At 33.6% G+C, this 27,112-nt stretch overlaps 11 protein-coding genes across 11 annotated transcripts; 5 read left to right on the top strand and 6 right to left on the bottom strand. All coding sequences in view use genetic code 12, as the record gives it.

Moving 5' to 3' along the window:
• Window positions 1–253: 253 nt before the first annotated feature.
• On the top strand, window positions 254–2,458 carry CD36_05160 (hypothetical protein, conserved; the record flags this gene model as incomplete). The annotated part of the gene is made up of 1 exon (XM_002417137.1): window positions 254–2,458. The coding sequence occupies one exon, from the start codon at window positions 254–256 to the stop codon at window positions 2,456–2,458; it is 2,205 nt and encodes a 734-aa protein (XP_002417182.1).
• Window positions 2,459–2,980: 522 nt separating this feature from the next.
• CD36_05170 (conserved hypothetical protein) lies at window positions 2,981–4,702 on the bottom strand (the record flags this gene model as incomplete). Its single annotated transcript, XM_002417138.1, has 1 exon — window positions 2,981–4,702. One exon carries the CDS (start codon window positions 4,700–4,702, stop codon window positions 2,981–2,983), a length of 1,722 nt encoding a protein of 573 aa, XP_002417183.1.
• Window positions 4,703–5,746: 1,044 nt separating this feature from the next.
• CD36_05180 (WD-repeat MIP1-like developmental modulator, putative) lies at window positions 5,747–10,027 on the top strand (the record flags this gene model as incomplete). The annotated part of the gene is made up of 1 exon (XM_002417139.1): window positions 5,747–10,027. One exon carries the CDS (start codon window positions 5,747–5,749, stop codon window positions 10,025–10,027), a length of 4,281 nt encoding a protein of 1,426 aa, XP_002417184.1.
• An 847-nt stretch (window positions 10,028–10,874) lies between these two features.
• CD36_05190 (mitochondrail carrier protein, putative) lies at window positions 10,875–11,924 on the top strand (the record flags this gene model as incomplete). Its single annotated transcript, XM_002417140.1, has 1 exon — window positions 10,875–11,924. The coding sequence occupies one exon, from the start codon at window positions 10,875–10,877 to the stop codon at window positions 11,922–11,924; it is 1,050 nt and encodes a 349-aa protein (XP_002417185.1).
• Window positions 11,925–12,063: 139 nt separating this feature from the next.
• On the bottom strand, window positions 12,064–13,173 carry CD36_05200 (conserved hypothetical protein; the record flags this gene model as incomplete). Its single annotated transcript, XM_002417141.1, has 1 exon — window positions 12,064–13,173. One exon carries the CDS (start codon window positions 13,171–13,173, stop codon window positions 12,064–12,066), a length of 1,110 nt encoding a protein of 369 aa, XP_002417186.1.
• Window positions 13,174–13,462: 289 nt separating this feature from the next.
• CD36_05210 (conserved hypothetical protein) lies at window positions 13,463–14,209 on the bottom strand (the record flags this gene model as incomplete). Its single annotated transcript, XM_002417142.1, has 1 exon — window positions 13,463–14,209. One exon carries the CDS (start codon window positions 14,207–14,209, stop codon window positions 13,463–13,465), a length of 747 nt encoding a protein of 248 aa, XP_002417187.1.
• Window positions 14,210–14,468: 259 nt separating this feature from the next.
• CD36_05220 (mitochondrial 37S ribosomal protein RSM22) lies at window positions 14,469–16,733 on the top strand (the record flags this gene model as incomplete). Its single annotated transcript, XM_002417143.1, has 1 exon — window positions 14,469–16,733. The coding sequence occupies one exon, from the start codon at window positions 14,469–14,471 to the stop codon at window positions 16,731–16,733; it is 2,265 nt and encodes a 754-aa protein (XP_002417188.1).
• Window positions 16,734–17,325: 592 nt separating this feature from the next.
• On the bottom strand, window positions 17,326–17,574 carry CD36_05230 (40S ribosomal protein S27; the record flags this gene model as incomplete). Its single annotated transcript, XM_002417144.1, has 1 exon — window positions 17,326–17,574. One exon carries the CDS (start codon window positions 17,572–17,574, stop codon window positions 17,326–17,328), a length of 249 nt encoding a protein of 82 aa, XP_002417189.1.
• Window positions 17,575–20,641: 3,067 nt separating this feature from the next.
• Window positions 20,642–22,705, top strand: CD36_05240 (conserved hypothetical protein; the record flags this gene model as incomplete). Its single annotated transcript, XM_002417145.1, has 1 exon — window positions 20,642–22,705. One exon carries the CDS (start codon window positions 20,642–20,644, stop codon window positions 22,703–22,705), a length of 2,064 nt encoding a protein of 687 aa, XP_002417190.1.
• A 290-nt stretch (window positions 22,706–22,995) lies between these two features.
• On the bottom strand, window positions 22,996–24,603 carry CD36_05250 (protein transport protein sec61 alpha subunit, putative; the record flags this gene model as incomplete). Its single annotated transcript, XM_002417146.1, has 2 exons — window positions 22,996–24,485; window positions 24,594–24,603. 2 exons carry the CDS (start codon window positions 24,601–24,603, stop codon window positions 22,996–22,998), a joined length of 1,500 nt encoding a protein of 499 aa, XP_002417191.1.
• Window positions 24,604–25,214: 611 nt separating this feature from the next.
• On the bottom strand, window positions 25,215–26,231 carry CD36_05260 (conserved hypothetical protein; the record flags this gene model as incomplete). The annotated part of the gene is made up of 1 exon (XM_002417147.1): window positions 25,215–26,231. One exon carries the CDS (start codon window positions 26,229–26,231, stop codon window positions 25,215–25,217), a length of 1,017 nt encoding a protein of 338 aa, XP_002417192.1.
• Window positions 26,232–27,112: the final 881 nt, after the last annotated feature.

Here is a 27,112-nt window from a genome sequence, read left to right on the forward strand (position 1 = left end):
TTTTTTTTTTTTCGTTCCAGATATATTTACAAGTAAACGAAGAACAACAACTACAAGTAGAAGCGGTACATTTGACTACTAGAATACCCATCCCATCAATCATTAATTACCAAGCTATTGCCTTACTTTTTTTAGTATATAATCGTTAATCAAGGTCTTTTTAAGATTTTTATTAGTTTTGGAAGAATCAATTTGTGAGGAAAGAAATAGCCAATTTTTAGAGATTTATCTAGATTACTTTTGAAATTACATTATGATAAAATCTGAAGTTTCTAGTGGTGCTGCTTCCACCACTGTGGGAAATTTGGCTCATAATGGTGCATCGTTGCTGGCTAAGAACCAGGATGGAAAGCAGAACCTAATTCGCCAGCAACAACATCAACAACAGCTACAACAACAACAGCAACTTAAACATAGGGCTGCCCTTCAAAATTACCATTTTGCCTCAACGTCGGAGGAGATTCTAAAAAAGTACTCTAAATATCCAGCATCTATGAGTTTACATATTTTTGAGACACATTACAGGTTCAACAATTCCCAAGATTCCCAAGTAATTCCTAAGGACTCCCCCATGATTAAAGATTTCATGAAACATGTTTTGAAAGAGGAAATTCCGGTGGAAATGTGTGAATTAATCAAGGATTTTGCCATCAGGCCATATGATGGATGTATAATATTACAAGTTTATGATCACAGAAATATGATCAAAACAGCCGTTTTGCAGAATAGATCAACATTATCTCCATCCAAGGATCAAGACAAAAAACAGCAAATGGCTGTTTCAAAACCTCGGACATATAGAACGTTGTTGAGACCGACTTCTCTTTCCATTTATTACGATTTACTTTATCACACGGATTCAGCGCTCCATCGATTCACCGATTATTTATCTTTACAGATGGAGTCTGAGATTTTGACAGCAACAAATAGAGAGTTAAATTTATCAGTTCCTTTGAATCCTTATAACTATGATCACCTTAGACCTGAACCAGAACTTTCTGGTGATGAATCACATGACATTGGCAACGAGATTGACGAAGTTAAATTCCAACACAGAGATGCCATTGAACAGCCACGTCGCAAAATTCACCAAGATGAAATGGTGTTGCATAAATCATCGGAATACGAAGAACTCATGTTGCTATTATCAAACAAGCCTAAACGTCCTGACGATTGTCTGGATAAAAGGCTTGTAGTTGTGAGCACTTCAGCATTGCCAAGTTCGTCAACAACCGGGGCCTCTAGCACATCAACAGTAACTGCTGCTGCAACACCCACACCGACAAGTACAACCGCTTCAGCTGCTTCTCAGTCTTCTAAACAGACTACTGCAGACGGGGTTTCATCTGCAGATACCAAAACTAAGAAAGGAGACAAAGCAAATGGTGCTGGCACAAATCAAACTGCAGCATCACCCACTTCTGTCCACCCTCCTATTACTACAATACCACAAAATCTGGTTAGGGCTACTGGACAATTTATGAGGTTGAGATTAATAGAGGAAATAAGAAAGAAACGTGAAATAGAGAAGTTGCAACAAGAAGCAAAGATCCAGGCTCAAGCAAATGCTATTCAGGGTGAGCTGGTACAACCCAGTCAACAGTTGGTCCCCCAAAACTCCATGAACTCGCCTGTTAGTGTTGAACAAACGAAGCGTCCATCCCCAGCAACCCAGAATCAGCCCGCACCCAAAAGAGCGAAGAAAGAGACAAAAAAACAGTTACAAGCTAAAGCACAAGCCAAAGCACAGGCACAGGCACAGGCACAGGCCAAAGCACAAACTGAGACTCAAAGTCCGGTTCCTATCCAGGGTCAAAATTCAGTATCTGCTGCTCTGCTGCTTAATGGGTCCAATGTGACCAATACAGCAAATACGCCGACGATGAATAATCAAAATACTCTTCAACAACCTTCCCAGCCACAGCAGCCGCAAATAGGAAGTTTGAATAACAATCAACAATCACAGCAACAGAAAACTCCCCAACAGACCCTTCAGCAACAGCAACAACAACAGATATTCCAGAACTCATTGACGCCTGAAGAACAGAAAGTGTATAAGCAAATTCAACAGAACATGGCTACACTTGCAATGATGGGTCAATCTGGTGTTACCCCTACAGGTCAAAAATTGACGCCACAACAGAAGCAACAAGCAATTCAACAAGCAAAGAACTTACAGCAGCAATTATTTCAACGATTCCCACTCTATTTTCAACGTATGAAACAGTTGCAGCTAATTCACCAAAAAAGAAGATTACAGCAACAACAACAAGCCTCCAATGCTGCTAATTCATCGGGCAGTAATCAAAACAGTACATTGAACCAAGCTTCTCCACAAACCCAACAGTTTAATCAAGCATCACCATCTACTACAGAGCAACCAAAACCTGTTGCATCATCACCAGAAGTTAAAAAGAAAAGAACTTATCAGAAAAAGAAAAATGCTCCTACTAATTAATGTACCTTATAAAAATTTGACTTTGCATCTACATTATTAATTCAGTAAACGCTTTAAGATCTTCAACCAGTTTCTTAGATATATGTATATATATATATATATTGTTTTTAATAAACGTTGAATATGAAAATAACAGAAATATTTATTGAACAGAAACCACTAAAACAAAATATGAACCTAAATAAACCCTAGTGAAAAAAAAAAAAAAATACATCTTTAAGACTCCAAATTAGGAAAATATACGTTACTTAGGGTGTGAATAATAAGACGGTATCAATCAAAGTGGTGTATACAACTAAACCATATAATTAAAAAGAAAAAAAAAAAAGTGAGTTAGAAATAAAAGAATAGTAACAAAATCCAAAGCAAAAACATGCTACTGTTGAGTACAAAACCAAAACCAAAAAGCTTTACTGAAAACAAATCCAAAAATACAACAAGAACAAAACTTCCATGAAAACCTTAAATAGTTGTAATCTGATCTCTTTAAACCAAATATTCATTTCAAAAAGTATCGTAAATTTAACTTTCCTCATTGGCAATAGAGCTACCATAGACACCAAGAGCTACAATTGTTGCAAAAACATAAAACAAACCTTTGCCCACCTCTTTCGTAAACGTTTTCCACTTGGACTCAGTACTTGCATGTTTCTTTCTTGGAGGTTGATTCGTCGATTCACAATCAGAATATTCTATAGATGTATGATGTTCCAAATCTTCCAAATTGTCGATTTCTTCATACCTTCTCTTTCTAGATGAACAACCGGAACTCGACTGATCTAAAGACATAGTTTCATCGTAGTCATCCCCAAATTCTTGTGAACCAGTGCGTACAAGTTTATTATCTTCTGGAATTTCGATATTATCTATCTTATCGCAGTTGCTTCCAAAGAGGGTGGATTCAACGTCCAGTTCACTTTCGAAATCGCTGTGATCATGGTCACACTTCTCAAGCAAAGAGTAATATTTTGAGTCATGGTCATCTTTCCGCGATTTATAGCAAAAGGTATCTAATTGCTCGTTGCTTCTTCTGTCGTTATTGTCGCCATCAGATTGATCATACTCACCAAACTCACCTTTTGTCAGTTCACTTTCGTCACATAAAATGCTGATTTCATCTTGTCTATTTTTAATTTCATCCACAATATCTGAGTCAGAAAAATCATCGCTCGAACTAATATTAGATATTTCTGATTCAGAAAACTCTCCACTGGAGCAGTTATGTGATATTTCATTTGAATTGTTACCTTTCCAATTGCGTTTCGTATTCACATTAATACCGGAATCATCGGCCTCATGTTCGGAGGAAGGGACTTCTACAATCATTTTTGAAACCGGACTTTCAATACGATCTGTGGGTGATAATGCTCCAACAGAACTACCTTGTGTTTCGGTATTCTTGAGATGATCAGACTTGGTAATTTCATTGTCTTCGAGGTGGCTTGGTTTTTCAGAAACCAAATGATCCTCCAGGTCTTCATCTGATACATCAATCACAATGATTTCGTCATCTGAGTTGTGTCCATTCAAGCATGAATTGTCATTTTCCGTAACTGTATTTGAAACAATACCAATATCAACAACTTCGACCTCATCACTACTTGATTCACTGTCATCAGGAATTTCGTTTACTCTATCCGTAGAATCAGTACTTGCTACTAAAACAGGTTCTTTGTCTGCTTTGGTATAATTTGCAACCTGATCCCCTCCCCGTTCAATTGGGATTAACTTTAAAATTGAATCCTTGATGTCTATTCTGAAATTTATGACAATGGTGGGGTTATCAAACTCGCTTATTGGGATCGATCTTATGTCTTTGTCTGTTGAATTGGCGGAAATAAATTCCTCCGTGATTTTCTTGATCTGCAGAGATGTCTTGGACATTATTAATCCAACAGTATCATTGGTATTCAACAGATGTTCAACACCAGGAATCAACACCTTCTCGTTATTAAGCACGGTTCCAAATGTAGAATTCGCGTCTTGGATATAAAATCCCTGTTCCCGGTCATATCTAATCTTAGCATGTTCCTTCGACAAATGGTTGTTTCTAAAGTACAAATTTGTCAATTTAGCAAACCTACCCTCTTGTCTATCTGAAGCCCTTTTGATGCTCACAGATTGGCCATTTATAAATGGGACGATACGTTCATCGGAACTTAAGGGGCAGTATGATATAAAACTAGAATCATTGATTCGTGCTGTCTTTTTGAAAGTCTCTTGCTTGAGTTTTGAATTGTACATAGCTTTTAGATAATTTCAAAAGTGATCACTTTATACAAACAAATTTTGAATAGAGCTGTAACAACTTTAAATAGAAAGAAGGGCAAAAAAAAAGGGAGGTGTAGATAAGGATCTTTTATTTTGTAAAAGAAAAAAAAAAGGAGAAACTGTGGTTAGTTGATAAGTAAGACTGAGGGTGGGGGGTGGTGTCTCCTGTTTTGTGCAACTTTTTATCGTGAAAGTAGTGTGTTTGTGTGTACAAATCACAAAAGGTAAGAAGAAGAAAATCCCTTAATTACAACACAGCTATTAAATGTTACATTCATTCTGATGTAGATGAAATAAGTACAAATGGTGATATCACTGAATATATTACTTGATAAGACTATGATCTTTGCATTTTTGCCTTTCTAGTATTTATACTCGTATCCAAGACTACTCAAAGGATTCTTTATTGTTTAACTGTAGAGTGGTCATTGATTTTCATCTTTTTTTCTTTTTTTTTTGGGGGGGTCTTGGGTTATCTCAAATTGATACCTAACTGATAAGTAGAAGAAAGAAGAAACTCCATGTTTTACTATAAGAATAACACCTTTATTCTGTGAATTCTCAGCTTACTAACTTGATCCATATATTTACACTGAGCGAGTTCAGTTATCTCAAGACTGCAAATACCTGAAAACTGTTGTGTTGATGTCGTCATCAACTTTTCTAATATATCCCATCACTCTTTTAATCTTGTGTTTGCGTCATTGCTGTCCACCAATATAAAGCTTATTTATATAGTTAGACACCGGAAAAATGGACAAGCAACAACTTTTCTGAATAAGAAGAATTTGTTATTCATAACTCTGCAATTAAAGTAAAAACAAGATTTGTCACGTGACCTTGGTATTTGATATTTTTTTTCAGTTTTTTTCTCTTTCTTTGTTTTGTTGTTTTTCAATTGGTCACTTACAATAATACCCACATTAACTAACACTCGATATACACCAAGAATTAGATTGCTTTTCGTTGAAAATAATTGTATGTGAAAACAACATTACTGGGTTCTACTAGAGTATCATGTCAACATCACAAGAATTATACACCTCACTTGGAAGGCGGCCTCCCCAGCAACCGTTGAATGACAAAATGAGACATGGGTTTGAAGTTGATTACAATTCTGAAAAATTCTTAAATTCCTTAGCAAATACTTTTTACATATATTTCGATGACAAACGTCAAAATACAAACGGAAATCCATTAACAGAAGAAATGAAGCAGTCGGCTGAACTCTTTAAAAATTATCAACCTATATCCGACTGGAAAGTTATGAAAGAACGGCAAAAGACCATCAATGCAATTTTAGTGCTATGCTTAAATTTGGGTGTGGCACCACCAGATGTAATGAAGCCATCGCCATGTGCAAGATTTGAATCTTGGTGTGATCCATCCACTTTTAATGATACCAAGAAAGCAATAGAGAATATTGGGAAAAATCTTCAGACACAATACGAAAATATTTCATCAAAAACGAGATACCGTCAGTCGTTGGACCCCTGTGTTGAGGACGTAAAGAGGTTTTGCAATACTCAAAGAAGAAATGCCAAAGATGAAAGGATTTTGTTTCACTATAACGGCCATGGTGTACCTAAGCCAACTGCTAGTGGAGAAATATGGGTGTTCAATAGAAATTACACTCAGTACATTCCTATATCATTGTATGATTTGCAGACATGGCTAGGAGCACCCGTAATATTTGTCTATGACTGTAATAGTGCTGGGAATATAGTGCATAATTTCAAAAAGTTTGTTCAAAAGCGCATAGATGACGATAACGACGGGAACCACGATCAAAGTGCACCTTCGCCTACTTCGGCCTATCTTGATTGCATACAGTTGGCAGCTTGTAAAAGTAACGAATTGTTACCGATGAGTCCTGATTTACCAGCTGATTTGTTTACATGCTGTTTAACAAGCCCCATAGACATAAGTATAAGGTGGTTTATCATTCAAAGCTCGTTGAAAAAAGGGTACTATGATGCATTACCTAGAAATTCAATAGGTAATATTATTATTCCTGGTAATTTGAATGATCGAAGAACCCCATTAGGAGAGTTGAATTGGATATTTACCGCTATTACAGATACAATTGCATGGACTTCTTTGACTAGACCCATCTTTAAACGTTTATTCAGACAAGATTTGATGGTTGCTGCATTGTTCAGAAATTTTTTATTGGCTAAAAGAATTATGCCACATTTGAATTGTAATCCAATCAGTGATCCACCGTTGCCAGATGCAGTTAGGTTTCACCCAATTTGGGACTCTTGGGATTTAGCTATAGACCAAGTTCTTTCCAGATTATTGAAAAGCGCCAAAGAAACAACTACCTTACCTCTTGCAGGCAACAACCAAAATGGTGGTGCCGCTAAAGGTGATTCTGTGTCTTCTGTGCAGCAACAAGCCAATGGATCTCAAACCACGGCATTATTTCCAAATTTAGGTAATGTTCAGTACACTACATTCTTTGAACAGCAATTGACGGCTTTTGAGATTTGGCTTAAATTTGAAGGTCCATCATCAAAAACGCCACCTGAACAATTACCAATTGTTTTGCAAGTATTATTATCGCAAGTGCATAGGTTGAGAGCTCTAATTCTATTGTCACAGTTTTTGGATCTTGGCCCGTGGGCAGTCTACTTATCATTGTCCATTGGTATCTTCCCCTATGTTTTGCGTTTATTGCAGAGCCCTGCACAAGAATTAAAACCTGTGTTGATTTTTATTTGGGCAAGAATAATGGCAGTTGATTACAAGGGTACCCAACAAGAGTTGTGCAAAGATAAGGGATACAATTATTTTTACTCAATACTAAATTCACCCCCAATAAATCACGTGGGTGTGAATGGTAATGCGATTGTTAGTTCAGGTGCTATGTTGATTAACGATGATCATAAAGCAATGAGTGCATTTATTTTGACTTTGTTCATCAAGGACTTTAAAAACGGGCAAAGGTTGTGTTTTTCTTCGGAGATTGTTACCAATTGTTTAAAATTTATACAAACTAGTGATAATCCATTACTTAGACAATGGTGTAATCTATTATTATCGCAGTTGTGGAATAGATATCCTGAAGGTAAATGGGTAATTTATAAAAACAATTATATCACTAAATTATTGAACTTGATTGACGACCCGATACCTGAAGTGAGGACGTCAATTCTTGTTGCTTTGACCACTTATCTTTCGGACCCACCTCATTTGGCTTCTCAGCAACCACCTAACCCTGTTGCTGTAAACACTAATGATTTAAGAAAAGACGAAATTAGACAGCAAGATTTGAAATTAGCCAATGCTGTGCTTGGTCTCTTGGGTGATGGCTCGCCTATTGTGCGAAAAGAGTTGGTGTATTTCATCAATAAATTTGTCCAAACATATGCAAAGTTTTTCCTAGTCGTTGCATTCAATCAATTGCAAGAAGAAATTGTATTAATCGAGAACCCCAATTATTTAAATGATTTCAGGAAAAGATCCCCTGCATATGGATCAATATTTAGTTCAGTCTGGAAGGCATTGTTGATTTTGTCAGAGGATCCACATTGTGAGGTGAAGCAATTGGCGGAAACTTTGATAGACTATGTTATGGTTCAGTTGAATGAAAGTGAGTTGTCAAGTTTGGTGAAAGAAATGCAAGATTATTTATTAAGCAAGTCAACAATTAATATCAGTGAAAGCTTCAAGCCAACCAAGCCAGTTGTTAATAGGCAGTTGGGTGAAAACCGATTATCCTCAAGTGCTTCCGTTGGTAATAGACGAAATACCTTGTTAATCGATGGATCTTCACTAACAACCAGATCAGCTTCTGCTAATAATATCAGTAGTAACCATACTAAAGGTAATATGGATGATTCAGACGCTGAGTCAATTACATCAAGGATTAAAAGTTTGTCCGTTTCAAAACTTTTCAAAAGTTTCCACATTACAGAAGAAAACGACATGAATAGTTTCACAAGAATCTTGAATCCAGGGCCCGTTCAATCAAATTATGGAAGTGAGTATATACCGAAAACCGCATTTTTTAAAAAGAGAGATTTGTCAAAGGCTCCTGAGTTGCCAATTGAATCGGGGTTTTTTGAGTATAGTTGTGAATATTTCCAGGAACCACAAATGTCGAGAAATGAAATTGATGAGCCAGGCTCCAAGGAATATGTGAAGCGTTTGTGGAGAAGAAATAGAAATGAATCTATTATTCAAGAAACGCAACCACAGAAGGAGATGGCGTTAAGGGGTGAATGGAATAAAGATATCCAGATTCTTAACAATATAACACAACCAAAATGTATAAAATTTACCCAATTTGAAAAAATTTTAGTTGCAAGTGACGAAAAGGATAATATGACAGTTTGGGATTGGGGAAATGGTCAAGTTGTTAAAAAGTTTTCAAATGGTAATCCTTTTGGTACAAAAATCACCGATATAAAGTTCTTAAATGAGGATGATTTGCCGTTATTGTTGACTGGTTCATCTGATGGTGTGATTAAAATTTATAAGAACTTCCATAATTATGAGAATAGTAACTCCAGTGACAAAGATGAAGATGGCTTTGATGAGGAAAAACGAGTAGAGCTAGTTACTGGATGGAGAGCATTGACTGATCTATTGTTGACTTCGAAAAGTACAGGTTTGGTGTCGGAATGGCAGCAATCAAGAGGTTCATTGTTGGTAAGTGGTGACGTCAAGATCATCAGAATATGGGATGCTCCGCGTGAGTTGTGTTTACTGGATATTCCAGCGAGATCCTCGTCTTCAATCACGTCATTGACTTCCGATCAAGTGGCCGGGGATATTTTTATTGCTGGCTTTGATGATGGCAGTATTAGAGTTTATGATACCAGATTAGACTCTCGTGAATCCATGGTCATGACATGGAAACCAACCAAACAACACCCTGGTTTACAACAATCAAACTATACAGGTTTAGGGTCTATTAGAAACGTGCATATGCAGCGAGGCGGGTTTAGGGAGTTGATAAGTGGTTCCTCAGATGGGATTGTAAACATATGGGATCTCAGATTACATGACCCTGTGATGACCTATGCCACCCCAAACAAATCCATGCGAACTATGGATGTCCACGAACATGCACCTATCTTGATGACAGGTCTCAAAACTGTTGATATATGGTCAACAGCAGGTGAATGCTTAACAACATTAAATAATCCGAATGGATTCTCTGGAAGATCACTTAATTATTTGTCCAGTACTACATTCCACCCTCATAGAATGATGCTTGCAACGAACTATAACCAAAATGGCCATATAAATCTATATACATGTAATGATACTGTTGTTGAATACTGATGGAATTATTATAGTTGTATAACGAAAAGGAACAAATCCAGTCATGATAAGTTTAATTGTAAGTTCGCTTGTCTATGCCGTAGAAAACTGATGTCAGCTTTCTTTTTTTTTTTTTTCCTGTGGTGGTGTTTTTGCTCTTCGTTTAAATTATACTTTTCTATTTTTGTGTAACATTTTTATTTCCTAAACTCGGGAATGAATCTACGGTAAGACAGCTTTTACATAGTGGAGAACGCATCATAGAATGGTCAGAGTCTAACATTCATTTATTTGGAGCTCCCAATTTATCTACAACTGATTAAAGCATACTTTGAGTCTGCTAAGGTTATAATCAATACTGTTAGGCATCAAATATAAATATTATGTATTTACGGTTGGGGAATGACTGCAAATAATCAAGAATTTATGAATAGTGTCTTCTTCCTTTCCTGAGAAGATGGTTGGCTAGGTTTGTTAGACCAAACACAATTAGTACTATTAGTCCTTGTCAGATTCTTTGTCTACCCTGATTCTGGTTAATTGTTGGTAAATATTTGATGGTGTCAATGTTTATGTGATGTTTTACGATTATTTCTACAAAAAAAAGTAGTGGTTATGCGAACAAAAGCAGAAGTTAAAAAAAAAAAAAAACTGTTAAGAATTTTTCATTTTGCATTTGTAACTAAGGTGTATATAACAAATTCTTTTTAGGAACCACAGATTATCTTCTTTTTTCTATTATTTTATATAATATTTCCATTTCTCAATTTATTTGGAATAGACTTGCAAGTTGGATTGTTGTGCTTCTGTTCTTTTTATTCCTACAGAGTTGTTGGTGTCATACAGAAAGTAAAAGACTATAGAATATATGGCAGAAGAAAACATTTCGCTTTCCCAAAGGATGATAAGTGCCTGTTCTGGCTCACTTGTGACTTCACTTGTTGTCACCCCATTTGATGTCATAAGAATAAGAATCCAGCAACAAAGTATTCTACCGCAAGAACAACCTTGTTGTCAAGCACATTTCCCCGATCATAGTTTCCCAAAGCAAAAGGTTCCTATTGAAGTGGCTCCCGAATTATTTTGGATTCATGACAAATACTGCCAGTCTGCTGAATCATGCACTCGTATATATTCAACATTCCAAGGATTCAGCACGGTGGCGAAACACGAAGGAGTTGGCACTTTATGGAGAGGTTTGTCTTTAACCTTATTAATGGCAGTTCCGTCAAATATCATTTATTTTACTGGTTACGAATATATTAGAGACCATTCCCCAATAGGCAACCATCCTTTGAATCCATTGTTTTGTGGGTCGTTGGCTAGAACTTTGCTGGCAACATTTGTAGCCCCAGCAGAATTGATCAAGACTAGATTACAATCTATACCCACTGATCTGAAATCAGCTTCGCATATATTGTCCAATTTAATAAGAGATCTGAGTGCAGCTGTCAAGAAAGATGGTGTTAGAACTATGTTTAAAGGATTGGGCATCACATTGTGGAGAGATGTACCATTTTCGGGAATCTACTGGTCAAGCTACGAATTTTTCAAATTATTTTTGGCTCTGGTTTTGAAGACAGACTTTAATAACTCAACAACGAGAGGAATTGATCACTGGAAAGTATTTGCCACTTCCTTTTTATCAGGGTCCATATCAGGAACAATAGCAGCTTTTTTCACTAATCCATTCGACGTGGGCAAAACCAGAATACAAATTACAATGCAAGAAAATGAGAAAATATCCCATCCAAACATGTTTAAATTTTTATTTAAGATTTACAAGAATGAAGGAATGGGGGCATTATATGCTGGGTTTGGTCCTCGTGTAATGAAAATTGCTCCAGCATGTGCAATCATGATATCTTCTTATGAGGTGGGGAAGAAGTTTTTCAAGAATGGGAACAACTTTAGTTAAACAACGGCATAAAGAGAAACCATTATAAAGATTTGGGTATAGATTTTTTAAATGAGCATGTATATAATTATCATATTTTATTTTATTTTATATAGAGATTTATATTTATTAATACATATATAAATCAATTATAATTTGGTCAACTCCAATGGTCGCTGAACGGCATTGAGTTTTCTCGATTTGTAGTGAAAAGTGGCACTTCATTTCCAAGACTGTCATCAGATGGATGTTGTAAGTTCACGGAAAAGTTTCGATTTGGTTGGGAAAACGTGCGTAACTGAGTCTGCTGGTGCACTTGTTGATGATTAATTTCCCTTTGTGAAGGTTGTATGACTTTTGCTCCTTCAGAATGTATGCATGGTGACATTTTTTTACATTCAGGACATGGCGATTGGGGTGTTGGTAAGTTGTAGTTCTTCAGTTTAGGTTGCTGAACTCCAGAACCGACAATGCCTCCATCAAGTAAACTTGGCAGTGGGTACTTGAGTTCTTTTCGCTTTTGCAACTTTGAGTATTTGTTGGGCGAAAACCTGACAAAGTCATTTTCTATACTTCCAGCAACCATATCATTTTCCATCCCAGTCATGTATTGGATAAAATTGCTACTTGAATCTTCGGCTTTCCTGGCAGAAGCGCTCATGGAATATGCATAATCAATTAAAGCATCTTTTAAGTCGTTGGTGATCGACCGTATATATTGCTGCTCTACAACCTGCAAGTTGCAATCGACTTCTTCTGCTTTTTCATTCAATAGTATGGTGTTTGATGCATTTGGTCCAAATTTAGCCTTAGCCTCTTTTAATTGTTTCTCTAATTTGACTTTTGCTGTTATTAACCCTTTCTGCTTTTTTTCTCTTTCATTAACAAAAGACAAACTTAGTTTAAGTCTCTCCATTTTCTCTTGTAAGATTGTTTGATTGTTTATTTGTGTATTTAATAAAGCACTGAATTCTTTTACGAACGCCGAACTCTCTAGGTTTGGTATAGATTGTCCCCAAGCACTAAAGTCATTACACAATTCCATCTTTAAATTTTTGGACCTGCTCTCTATTTTCAACATTTTACTTAGTTTCAGATATAATTTCTGTGAAGAAACACTAAATAAGTTTGCCGCCTTATCGTCAAGTTGGCTTTCGTGTTGCAGTCGTGAAGTTTCGGTTGAGCTGAAAACCGATCCAACTTTGTCTAATACTTTTTGAAACGCAGTTGCTGGTCGACTCATCTTTTCAAAAGAGCCATTTGTTGGCATTTTTTTTTTATCAATTGAAAATGCAAGTTACCCTTGAAAGAGCAGGATTATTCCTTCTTTTTTTTTTTTTTGTGAAATGATAACACTTTGCCGCCAATGAAGTAATGGCTGTAAAATTAGTGAAAAAAAAAAAAAATAGAGGACCCAAGAATCAACTCTCAGAACTCAAATCCACTACACATGTAAAAGGAAAAGTGAATATATAATATATAATGTGGTGTTCAATGGATATATGAATATTTAATTAGTATACATTTCTTTTTTTTTATTTTTGATTCTTCTAATTGTCTTATTTCTTGGATACCTCCTCGTCAAGATTCAAACCAGTGATGTTGGCAATAGATTTCTTCAATGATTTAGTACCATTTTCAATACTTTTTTTCCCACTTTCAGTAGTTTCTTCGATAGAATGTACTAACCCCACAGCACTATTGTAAGCAGACTCTTGTTGAGCAGCTATTTGAGGTACATTTTCTTTTTCTAATTTCCAAAAGAATCCAGCGGTGTTATTAAATGTTTGAGGCAAAAAATATTTAAAAGCGGTCAATCCGAAAACAGTTGGCAACGTAATTTTTGCTAAAACTCCACGAGTTCTTCCAGCTATGGTACCAGATAAAACGGCAACAAGAATGTATAATGAATTTGGTAAAAGATCTTCTGATTTATTGTGTAATGAACTTACAGTATCTGTCACTGATCTCTCAGTTTTATTATATTGATGATATTTTTGATCAGCCCAAAACCTTAAACTGTCAACTGTTGATTCAGTGAATTTTCTGACAGATTTGAACAAGTTTTCTGTGCTTGGGGTAGAACGTACCGAAATGCCATCTATAATTCTATTGGATCCTAAAGATTCTAATTCAGTAGCAGGTGCTGGAGTAACTGTCCCTGGTATTGGAACAACATTTTCATCATCCTCATAGAAACTACGTTTCTTAGTAGATTCGTTGAATATCATTTGATTGGATGTGGGTATTGTCATGATTGCACCAGTTGTGATTATTGGTGTAACTAAACGAATTCCTTTGAACATAACTGCTTAAAAATGTAGACTCTTCGAATGGAATTAAGAATTGATCAAATTTAGAAGATACGTTGTTCTCCTATTGTTTAATGTTTGGTGGATTCTTTTTTTTTTTTTCTTTTTTTTTTTTTTTTGTCTCTCATTTCGTTGGTCTGGAATAGTTTCTCCTTACTTTCTCACTATTTCTTATTTGCTGTGAAAAAAAAAAAAAATATACTGGCTCCCTAATCCACCTCATCTCATACAACTAACAACCATAAAATATACTATGTACAAACGTACCCTAATACTAAGGCATTCCAATCTACCATTTCGATGTATGAATATTATTAGAAACTATAGTAACTCACAACCATCAGATAATAAGTACAAGGAATATGATTTTATAGTAGAAGAAAACAGATCACCACAAGATATTGTGAAAAATTATCTATCACCAGAACAAATTGAAGGGCACATTGAATCAGAAGGAGTATTACCAGCACAAGAAATGTCTCCATTTAGAAACCCTGATGGAACTTTTATTAAGGGGAAAAATTCTGCTGAGGCAAGATTAGATGATCGTACATTAGAAGGCAAAATAGATCATTCAATCACAAACTTACCCAATCGTATAGCCAAGGCAATACAAAATAATATAATCAAATTATCCATCCCTGCTAGATTACGTACTCGAGTGGCCCACATATATCAAAATTTACAAAAGAATCAAATTCAACAAGCTCCATCGACAGCTTTGGATTGTAATGCTCATATTGCAGCATTATTTTTGCAAGATTATAGTCATGCAAAACAAGTATTATCGGAATTACAAAGGCGAGTTGGAAAAGATAAGTTCAAACCTCAAAGAATATTAGATATTGGATATGGTCCAGCTACTGGTATTGTGGCGTTAAATGAAATCATGGGGAGTAAATGGGTGCCTGAAGAAAAGGAAGCATATATTGTTGGTAGAAAAAATAATGAAATGAAGAAAAGGGCAAAAATTATATTATCAAGGCAATTAAATGAAAACTATTCCGGCAAGGAAGTGAATCTTGACGAGCATGTGGCACAGGAAGAATGGCAGGTAGAAGATGAAGAAGAAGAAGAAGAAAATGACTCGGAAGAAAATGATTATGTGGGTCATATTGATGTTAAGAGACTCCATATTCGTACAAAATTAAGAGACACATTACCAGTAACTAAGAAATATGATTTGATTATCATTCATTCTTCATTGTTATCAAAAGAATTTAATTTTCCAAAAGATGTTGATGATAACATTCATATGGTGTTACCTTTATTGGCTCCAGGTGGACATTTAGTGTTAATCGAACGTGGTAATTCTGTTGGGTTTGAAACTATTGCCCGTGCTAGACAGATTATGATTAGACCGGAATCATTCCCACAAGAATTAGGTAAAATTCCTAGACCATATATTAAGGGATCCAAAGGTAAACCACAGAAAATGAGAATGAAAAAAGAAGATCAATTTATTACCCAAGAAGACATTGAATATGAAAAAGAGTTATTAGCTAAATTAGATTATCAAGAAGCATTAGAAAAAGCTCGTGAAATGGGTGAAGATTTTGAAAAAGAATTGAATGAAAAATTTGGTAGTGTATCTGAAGAAGAGTTGAAATTTGACAATGAAGATTCTGAACAACTTGAAGTATTTGATGTAAACACTCCACATGAGGAAATGTATGATAAAGTGGATTATCATTTATCAGTGATTGCACCATGTCCACATCATCGTAAATGCCCATTACAACTTGGTGATCCTAAATATTATAAAATTCCTGATCATAGACATCGATTGAATTTTTGTTCATTTTCCAAGATTGTTTCTCGTCCACCATATATTTTAGAATTGAAGAAGGGGAAAAAATTGGCCATTCGTTGGGATAAATCGGCTGAAGATGGTATTGGTACCATTTCTAGAAATGCTGTAAAACGTTTGGCTGGAAGTGGTAGACCTGGAGGTCGTGATACCGAAGTTGGGTCATATTCTTATTTGATTGTTGAAAGAAGTGCTAATGATCTGGAAACGATTAAAAAAATTGAAGATCTCAGATCATATAGTGATAATGTAATCGATGAAAATGATATCACTAATTGGCCACGTATTATTGCCACACCAAACAAGTTGAAAAGAAATGTTAAATTGACTGTTTGTTCGACTGAAGGTAACATTGAAACTTGGCAAGTACCAAAATCATTGGGGAAACAAACATATCATGATGCTAGAAAAAGTCAATTAGGCGATTCTTGGGCTTTGGGTAGAAAAACAAGAACTATTAAAAATCAAATTCCAGACACCGTGAAAGAAAAATTGGATATATTATACAAAACTTCTAAAAAGACATTCAAAAAGGAACAACAGAGGAAACTTTGGAAGAAGAAAGTTGGTAGTAGTGCTGAAGAGTTTGAAGATGGCTTTTATGCAACTGAGGTTATGGCCTCTCAATTGGAGCATTCTAAGAAATATAAGCACCAAGGTAGACAAGCACAATTCGAAGAGGATCCAAGTAAATTTGATGGTAATTAGGTTTAGTTGTTGCATTGTAAATAGAGAGCTCGACTTGATGTAAATATAATAAAGGGTAAGGAGGATTCATAATGTGATTTATAAATCAATCTGTAATATTGTTATTGTGTCCTACTTTAAAACATGCTACATATTAAAAAAAAAAAAATTATGCTACTAAAAACTACTTTACCTTAAAACCATTTCGAAAAAAATAATGATATTTGGCAATTGCATTTTCAAAACTTTGCCATCATCGAAATATGTGCAAATGTTTTCGCTAACTAAATTGAAAGAAATCCCCAATCTCAAGTATTAGTTTCATCTACTCTGCTACCTGTACATGACCCATGATACTTTATGATAATAATCCATTCACATATCTAGACAAGAATTATAACATCTATCATAGTACTTTTTTTTTCTCTCTCAAATAATATTTGATTGATGATGCACTCAAGAAATGAACCATTAGGTATACTAAAATAAAAATAAAACCAATAAAACCAAACTTTCACAAATAGTACAATGCAATATGCTAACCACAAGTTCATTTACTCTCTAAATTCAAAGAACAAATCATACGAAATACTTCTCTTGATGTGGTGTGGTTCTACTTTCTTCTAAATGAGGAACCATCAACTAATTTAGCCTTACCACCAGTGGGACTTGATAATAAAGTAGAGCATTTATCACAAGTGATCGCTGTTTGAGCATGACTGAAAATAGTTTTTATATTGAAACAACTAGGACATTTAATATCGAGGAAAAATGAATTTGGTTCTTGAACCAATTTCTTTAATTTATTCTTTTCATTTTCAGTAATTGGATTTGGATGTAATAAATCTTGAACTAAAACCATGTTGAAATGTAATTTAATATAATAGTAATACGAATATAAATAGATAAAACTAAGAGGGAAAAAAAAAAAAAAAAAAAGGGAAGGAAAGAAGGATCAATGGTGGGAAATGAAATATCAAATTATTTATATAGGTTGCTTAATTGTGGCAATTTTTTGAAAAATGTGAGAAATCTTGATAACAGGAGTATACCCGAAAAAAGAAACAAAAAAAACAATCCAAGTCACGTGAACGATTCTTTGCGGTTCGATCAAAGTCACAAGAGAACAAATAAGAACCGGTTGGAATGAATAAGAAGAGTCTAGAAATAACTTTTGTAGATTTTCCCTTCTGCTCAAGAAATGGTCATTCAGTCATGTATTATGGTTAAAAATATGTCTGTGAATGAATTGATCAAGAAAAAGAAATGACAAAAAAGGACGGAAGTTTAAGTCCATTGGGAGTCAATGGGTTTTCAAAAAGTTCAAGATTTCTAGCAAAATTTATAAGAGGGTGATATTGATTATATGCAATTTATTTCTCTTTATATAAAAAGTTTTGTGGTCGACTATTTGTGAATGTCAAAATTATGAATAATACGATATTCAATTTGGAGGGGGGTGTTGATTTCTTTTCCTTATAATGTAAGGGATTGATTTTTTCTTTTTTTTTTGACTGCAAAATTAAGTGAAATTCTATAAATAATTATGATATAAAAGAAATTACAGGGAGTCTCTAAATTAAGTTTACAAGGGTTTGAAAAAAATATTAATAAAATATTGTAAAAGTCCTAGTGAACGGAGTTAATAAACTATCCACTAATTAAAGATTTTAAATATATGAGAGACCCAATTAAGGAGTATATTTATTGATATGTTATGTGTAATAGAGGGGTAATTATACGGCATATTATTATTCTTAAAGCAATGTATTGCAAAACATTACGGTGTTAGAACCTAATTAGAATTTGTGTTTTGGGGAAAGGGGACATTTGACAACTGACGTTAGCTTTTAGTCCCAAGACACAAAGTAAATCCTCTTTCAAAAGTTATGTAATATAAGAGCAGAAGTGATTGTCAAATTGTTCAATGTAAACAAATAGCTAAAAAACACATTGTTGGAAATATTATTAGTTGACAATAAAAATAAGGAATAATTACGAATGTCGTAGTTAATAATACTTCCTTGAATAATAGAGATAATTCATTGATGTTGTTGTTGTAAAGTAATGTGTAGTTAATTAGATTCTTGGTGAATCTGTCGATATGAAGCAAACCATGCATTGTTTGTTATAGATTTAGCTTAGTTTGGAAATTCAAACTTCGAGTATTGTCATTGCAAACTTTACTACATAATACATAATGAGATGAAGCTAAACCGATTGAAACAATATCTTTCCGTGACAATCTACATAGTAAATAGTTGTGTTATCATAACCATAACAAATTTGATACCAATCTCAAGAAGAGTTGGTTTGTATGATCATCACGATACTCGGTAAGTTGTACATCAAACTTTTAACTAAATTTTACGTCTAAAATTTAGTATAAACCAAAAATAAATCTACACCACGAGTTTTTCAATTATACTTATTAAGTTTAGATTGTGTTCATTGTTTAAAGTCAAGGCCTAGAAGTGATAATCTTTAGTTTGTCAAGGTAACAGTAACAAACAGATTGTTTTTTTTGTCTTTGTTGTTTGTCAAGTTATATCGCAATTGGGGGTAGTGGTGTGATTGTGGATATGATGAAGACAACCATAAATGGAAACAATATTGGAAAAAGAGATGATGTTTATTTGTTATGAATTTGTTTTCTTTCGGTCCAGAGGCTTATGATAACGCCTTATACTTTATATAATCTGAGACACGCGTACACAAAATCAAAAAAAGAAAAAAAAGAAATTGAAGAATAATAATAATTTTTAAAGTTAAAAAGATTAGACATTTAGTAAGCGTGTGTATGTGGTAGTGTGTTAGTGTTAGATTTACCAAAAAGAAAGAAAAAAAAAAGTGAGTATGCAAGTGAATGCAAGTTACACAACACACACACACACACCACACACAACTAGGAGAGTTTTAAATCTCTAAATCTGATGAAGTTAAATTTTTTTAATCTATTTGTCTCTTTTTACCTTAATTAGATATTATCATTACTATTGTTATTATTATTTTCATTGGGTGTGACTTTTTTTTTTTTTTTGCTTTTGTTTGTAATTTTTCTTGGAGGTTTATCTCCATATTCACAACTAATTGATATCAAAACATTATTTCCGTGTAGTAAGAATAATAATTGGAGACAATCTACAATATCTGCGCAGGGTAAAAACAAGTAGTTGGGGAGGGGAAAGAGAGAGAAAGATAAGTAGAGTGTGGGAATATACAACCATTTTAGATTTAGCAATAAATAGTATTAATCACATCCAACATGAAAATACTAATAAGGATAAAAATCAAATTTAGTGTAAGAAATTAATAAATCGAGTATAGATTTGTCATCCCCTAAAATCTTTATTGTTTTATATTTTGTTTCATTATTTATATATATATATGTATGTATATGTTTTCGTATTATATTTTTACTAGTATAAGCTGATCCTTATACACATATACACCCAGAGACAAGCATATATATAGTTACCCTTTTTCTCCTGATTTGACTAAATCTTCATTTCTTTTTACTTTCCATTCTTCCTTTCATTAACAAGTCAAATATATATATATATATTTTTTCCATTTAATCAGATTTTATTCATCAATTGACATTGTTGTTATAATTTTACAGTGTTTGTGTTCCCATCTTCATTTCACGTTATCTTATTTTATTTTATTTTATTTTATTTTATTTTATTTTATTTAGTATTATATCCTATATTCCAATAACCAACCTTGGTTTTGTTCAATAGATTTTTTTTGCTTGTTGTTGTTGTAAAACTCCTTGACAACATCACATAATTATCACCCAATCAATATATGTAAATACCATCTTCGTCCTTCATCCGTGAAAAATTGGTCTTTTCTTTTTTTTTTTTTTTCAAGAAATATAATTATTCTTTGTCTTTGCAATTCAATATCATCATAACTAATTAGATATGAATTCATCTGCCACTACAACTTCCACAATTGCTAATCCACCTCCAATCAATAGTGTGCATTCACATATTTCTTCTGAAAAAATGCTGCAAACATCTAATCAATCTCCATCACCCCAATTGTTTCCTCAAATGCAAAAACTATCACAACCAAATCAATCTCAGGATGTCTTGTTTAAAATATTCACCTATACCATCATTATACTCCCCACTTTAACTTCAATTTTATTCCCCATCAAGACGACTATGCCACCCAGCGAACATGCGGGGAATCTTATTATAGACTTGTTGACAGTACTATTGCTTAGCCTAGTGGTTAAACATACAATTGAATGGCCCTACAACTGGTTGAGACAACTACAAAAGACAAAAGTCATGTTATTGCAAGATATGGATCGAGAAAACACCGATAAAACCATTTTGTTGGTACGGAAAATTTACACTTTTGAAATAATAGCATTGATTTCATGCTTGGTGTCTTGTATTTTCAGTTCAATCTTATTAATATGGACGAGACAGTACACGATAATTGATCAAAAGAGAAAGAAAGTCGTTTTCAATAATGTGAATATAGCCTTGTTGCAATTCTGGTCTCTCTTTAGAGTGATCATTACTTTCACCGATAGTCTACAACAATCGTCAATGCATACGAATCAGCTAAGTTGGGAAACACCACAATTGAAGAATTGGTATCAAGATTTGTCTCATTATTTTTTACCGAATGTTAGTAATCAAATACTATTGGATCATTTGCAGCAACATAATCGACAATTTGATCAATTGAAAATGGATTTAATTTCTTTGCAAAATGAATTAGAAGAAAAGAAGAGTCTCAGTAATGATTCTCGAGAAAGCTCTTTTACACCATTTCCCTTGAATATGTCACCTACTTTGTTATCGCCCAATGCTTCAGTAAATTTATCCCCCACTACTAGTCGCAATTATGTATCATTTCCATTTAAAGCTCCACCTTCTTCTTCTGAGCTGCCAACAGTTGCTTCACCCCCAGTACCAAAACGTAAACTGTCTACTATGAAGTCGTCATCGTCAAAAAAATCACTGTTAAATACAATAATCGAAGAAGATGATTCCACATTATATGACTCCAAGGAAAACACATTTACAAATTTTGATGAAATTATTCCCGGCATTGGTATAGCTACCAGACCACCAACTTTACTTGATGAGATCAGAAGTATGGTAACTTCGGTAAGACAAGAAGTGTCTTTTCTTGATATTATTAAACACCCCAATGCTGTTTGCAACTTGTTGTTAAAAGAGTTTGCACCGTTGTTGAATCATAATTTTGAACTAGGAGAATACGATATTGTTAGAATAGTGGCTACTGAAATTTTTAACAATTATTTACATAATCTTGTTCACGATATAAGAGAAGAGCTTGGGAAATATTGGAATTATCCATTATATTTTGTAAAGAAAGCCGTTATATTTTTGGGGTTAAGGCTACCAATTTATGCTATTCTGTTTTATTTTAGAGTACTGTTTTATGTACCTTGGGTGTTATTCAGAATGATTGTATTAGAACCAATTGTGCAAATGGGTAATTTAATGTTGGTTATTTTCAAATTTGCTTTATTAACAATAACAACGATGACCCCAAAGTTTACTATGAATTTTCCAGTACTGACTTCTTCTCCACTTCCATCACCATTACTGTCTCCATCATCTTATTCGTCATCGTTGTCATCTTCATTGCCACCATCACCGAAAATATCGGAGAAATCATCTAAAACTATTGCAAAAAAATCACAGAAGAAGCTGTCACATTCGAATCAGAAAAAACTGGTTATAGTACCCAAAGTTGCCAAAGAGGCATCTTCTTCCAAGTTTGCTATGAAGCCTTTTCATCTATCTCCTATTTTGGCTGATCTGATGACGTTTGAAAATAATGTCAATAATAACAATAATCAAAGTAAAACAAGAAAAAAAATCCATTTGCAATCGATTGATACAATACCAGAAGAGCTCAATACCATTAGTGGTGGGAAAAAAAATGGGCGATTCTATAAATATTCAAACAGGCTTGCTTTATATGATGATTAGTGGTACTTGTACTTGTATAGTTTGTTGGTTTTTGTTATTATTCATAAATATTTAATGTGAAGTTCATAGGTTTTTGTTGTGCTTTACATGTTTGAAATTCTTATTCTGATTATGATGAGTTTACTATTGTAGATAATTAATCCATATATACATTATTGATACTGATTCGTATATAAAATTTTACAGATGAAGCAGAAGGAAACAAGAGAGGGAGTGTCGGAGGGTCTTCCCTTTTTTTTTTTTTTTTTTCCTGGTTGTTCTTTTAAATGTTGTTCTATATGTTATAACATTTATTGGAAGGAAGCAAGGGCATTGCTAAATTGTCCACCACCATTTTGTTGATATTCAGTCATGAATTCTTCCAAAACAGCAAAAGATGATGTTACACCAATAATACTGGCAACACCATAACCTAACCCACCAAAGAATTCACCAATCAAGGCAACGACACTCAAGATAAAAGCACCACTGACTGAAGCAACGGGAATGACTCTTGATAATTCTTTGGTGATAGAAATGTCTCTTTTACCAGCGAGAGAAATACCTTGGTCTTTAAATTGTTTGGAAATATCTTTTGGTGAACTACCTGAAATGTAACTCCATTTATTGGCAAACCAAACTGCCAAAATAATTATAGTGGCGGAATAAACTGTAGTTTTAATTTGTGAAATAATGGATTGAACAATTGAAGATGAACTTGCAAAATAATTCAAGATACCTGAATTCAAGTATAATTCATTTGAAATTGGATTATAAACATAATTTCCAATTATAGAAATAACAATTGGTGAAGTACCAAGTTTGGATAATATTGAATGAATCAAATAACCAATAACTTGGATATTGGCAACTACGCTATAGGCAAACAATACCGGTAATCCACCAGTGTATAATAATCTAATTGGGAAAACGTTATTCATACCTCTAACTTTTGTAGATCTAATTGGCAATTCAATACGGAAATTTTGTAATGCAACAACAATTAAAATAGATGCCAATGAAATATAAAATTGAGTTAAATTAGGTAATTGGATTCTAAAAAATGAATGCCAAATTTGATAAACTGTTTGTTTAGGGTTAAAAATTGAAAAATTTTTAATTAAATTCATCAAGGCACCATAACTTTCAAATTTATTAGAATTAAGAATTGGGAAATTTTCTAATCCTAATAAATTGGCAATAAAATTAGTTGAAGATTGTATAGCAAGGAAGCATAAAATCCCTGATCCAAAACTATAACCTTTATCAAAGATTTCTACCATTAAAGTGACAATCCATGACCATGCAGTAATTTGTAATAAAATCAAAGAATAAGGTCCATAAGGAATACCATCTTCTAAAGGATTATAACCTCTAATGGCATTATCATAATATCCTGAATAAATCAATCCAATAGCGAAAACAATACTGAAAATAAAACTAGTTAATTTTTGACCAGTTTGAAACAATTCACGATCAATTCTTAATTTAAAATTAACATTAATTAATTTTAATCCGGCACCAAGTTGCCAAATAAATGCTGAAGTAATGATTGGTAATAATCCTAATTCTAATAAAGTACCTTTATTCATGGCAAAAATTGATCTAAAATTAGAAAATGGATCTAATAAATAAAATTGACCATTAGGTATTAATCCATAAATTGGTAATTGACCAAATAAAAAAATAATAGCTGAACCCACAGTGAAAACAATTTTTTCGTCAAATGGTATTTTTTCAAATGGGTATTCAATCTCTGGTAAGATTGGTAAGAAGAACTTGACCAAATCAAGAAGACGAACTAGATAAAAGGTTAGAATTTAGTTAGTTTTTCATTGTTAATTTTCTTTATTGAGAAATACACTTTCCAAAATTTTCAAATTAACCCCCTATTTCTAAATATACATACATCCACTCATTGTATTAATAATTAAGTGTGTGGTGTTGGGTGTTTAAAGGTGTGGAGCTTTTAAAGGGCTTGAAAATTTTTTTAAATTGTTGATTATTCATTTTTTTTTTTTATTCGTTTTTTTTGTTCGTTCATTCTTTCAAAATGAGGCGAATGATTAAATGAAGGAGGAAAAAAAAAAAAAAAAGAGAATTCATTCTTTCGCCTGCCAATTTGGGGGCCGCAATTGCTGGTTTAATTGATAACGCGAGAATTAGATAAACATTTTTCCATGCCACCACCACTTCGACAACCTTGATGATGCGGCCAAAGTTGTAAGAAAAAAAAAAAAAGTAGCCACCATCCGTTTATATTCAACTATCGAAGAGTACCTCGGGGATTGAATAATTAAAGAGTTTCAAAAAATAGTATGAAGAAATAGACTTTTATCATTATTGCTTGTTTGCCTGATATTGTTCAATATTATATTGAATTAAGAAAAAAAACTATTATACATGTTTAATACATCAAGTCCACCGTAACCGTTCCCAAAATTAACCTAAACCTCCCCCTGTAACCTATACCTTATAACCAACCTAAAAAAAAACCAAAAATGGAAAATAAATCTTAATTTCCTAGCAGTCATATGTCATTCCATGATGTAGACCCACCAAACCCAACACCACCACACATGATTAAAGATGACCCTCCAGTTGTCGTATCGGATATTGTGGATGGTGCAACAAATGCTGGACTATGAGAGGAAACATCTTTTGTTAAATAATTGATATAATCAGTAGTGCCAATATTATATTGTCGATGGAATGTTGTATCATTGTGCTTTTTTTCTTTAAATAACAATACTTTATAAAGTAGTTGATCCAATAAAGAATTATTACTTTTATCAGTCTTGTCTAATAAATAATTCTTGATATCAACCATTTTATGGAATTTCTTGACCTTTGCAATTTCATCTTGATTTAAATATTTGAATAAATCATCTCCATAAAACTCTCTTAATATGGATTTACTTTCTTCTAACAGTTTCAGTGACTCTTGACTCCCTTCTAAAATATTAGCTTCTTCATCTAACTCCCAACTAGCAATTCTCTCGTCAATCAACAGTTGGTGATGACTTGAAGTTACAACATTGGCAGTATACCAGCTATTTATCTTATTAGACAAGCTCTCTCTGTTTAAAACTTCGGTGTCATTGTTTTCATCATCAAAATAACCTTCTTTGTCTTCTTGTGTGTCGTAATCATTATCATCCTCTTCTTCTTCTTCTTCTTCGCTGTCTTCTTCCTCTTTTTCAGTGTCTGATTGATACTCACCATTGGTATTCGACGTATTAGTAAAGGAAAGAATATCCGAATCATGATGTTTGTTCTTTTGTTTTCCCCTTGAAGACAGTGTTGATGATCTGGGATTAAACAAAACATACAGCGACTGATCATCATCATCGATTATTTCCAAATCATCATAATCTGATAATATGCTAGAAGTTGCATCAAAAGAGTCGTATTTGTTCTTCTGGTGGTGTTGCAGCTTCTGTTGATGTGATTTTTGTGGTTGTTGACTATTCATTATATCAGTTGTGTTGCTATTTCTCCTATTGTTTATCAATTTGAATAGTTTTAAGTTGGGATTTATTGACATATCTTTCTAGAAAAAGAAAAAGAAAGAAAATTTGATAACTCTGAGAAGGGAACTGGTGGTGATTTCAAGTTATATATATATATATGTGTGTGTCTGTGTGTACAGATGATTTAAGGTATTGTAGTCTGTAAGATAAATTAAATTACAATAAAAGTTAGATATTTGTAACAGGTGAGAGAGAGAGAACACATAATTTATATAAAATTAGACTGAAAGATAAGATAAAAGTATAATATATTTTTTTTTTCTGTGGTTAAAAAACTAAAATCATAAAAATGGATGAGCGGGTAGTGCGTCAAGTCCGAGTGATGGATGACGTTTCGTGGTGGTGGCCCAACCACATTGCATTACTGGTACCATAATTTCGAAAGAAGAAGAAAAAAAAAAGAAACTCGGAAAAGTGGTGGCGTGTATCAAAGAGATGAAATTGTGGATGGGAAAGGGGGGAAGCACTAAATAATTCAATCTAAAAATCTACTATATTGATGCCATTTGAATCACTGTTCGTAGAATCATGTAGGAGTGCAAATAAACAAACTACAAAATAAAGTAATGGACCAATGAAGAACGGTTCGTAATAAAATGTTCACATATATAACTCAATTTTCATGAAATATACGCGTGTACGAATTAAACTCTAAACTATCTGAGCCGTAGGAAGAGACATGGTGTCTGGCATTATTATTATTATTATTATTATACTGATGTCTATTATATTACAACATGATTCGGTTGATATGACGAAATAACAATGCAATAACGATAATTGTCAAGTATAAAGCACCAAGCTTTTGTGCCGGAGTTCTAGTTTGTTCAGGCTTTATTTGGTGAGATGTTCGTAGTGACACTTCCTCTTCAATGTGTGTTAAAAAATCTCCCCC

This window comes from Candida dubliniensis, chromosome 1, assembly GCF_000026945.1.
Source record: "Candida dubliniensis CD36 chromosome 1, complete sequence".
NCBI lineage: Eukaryota > Fungi > Ascomycota > Pichiomycetes > Serinales > Debaryomycetaceae > Candida > Candida dubliniensis.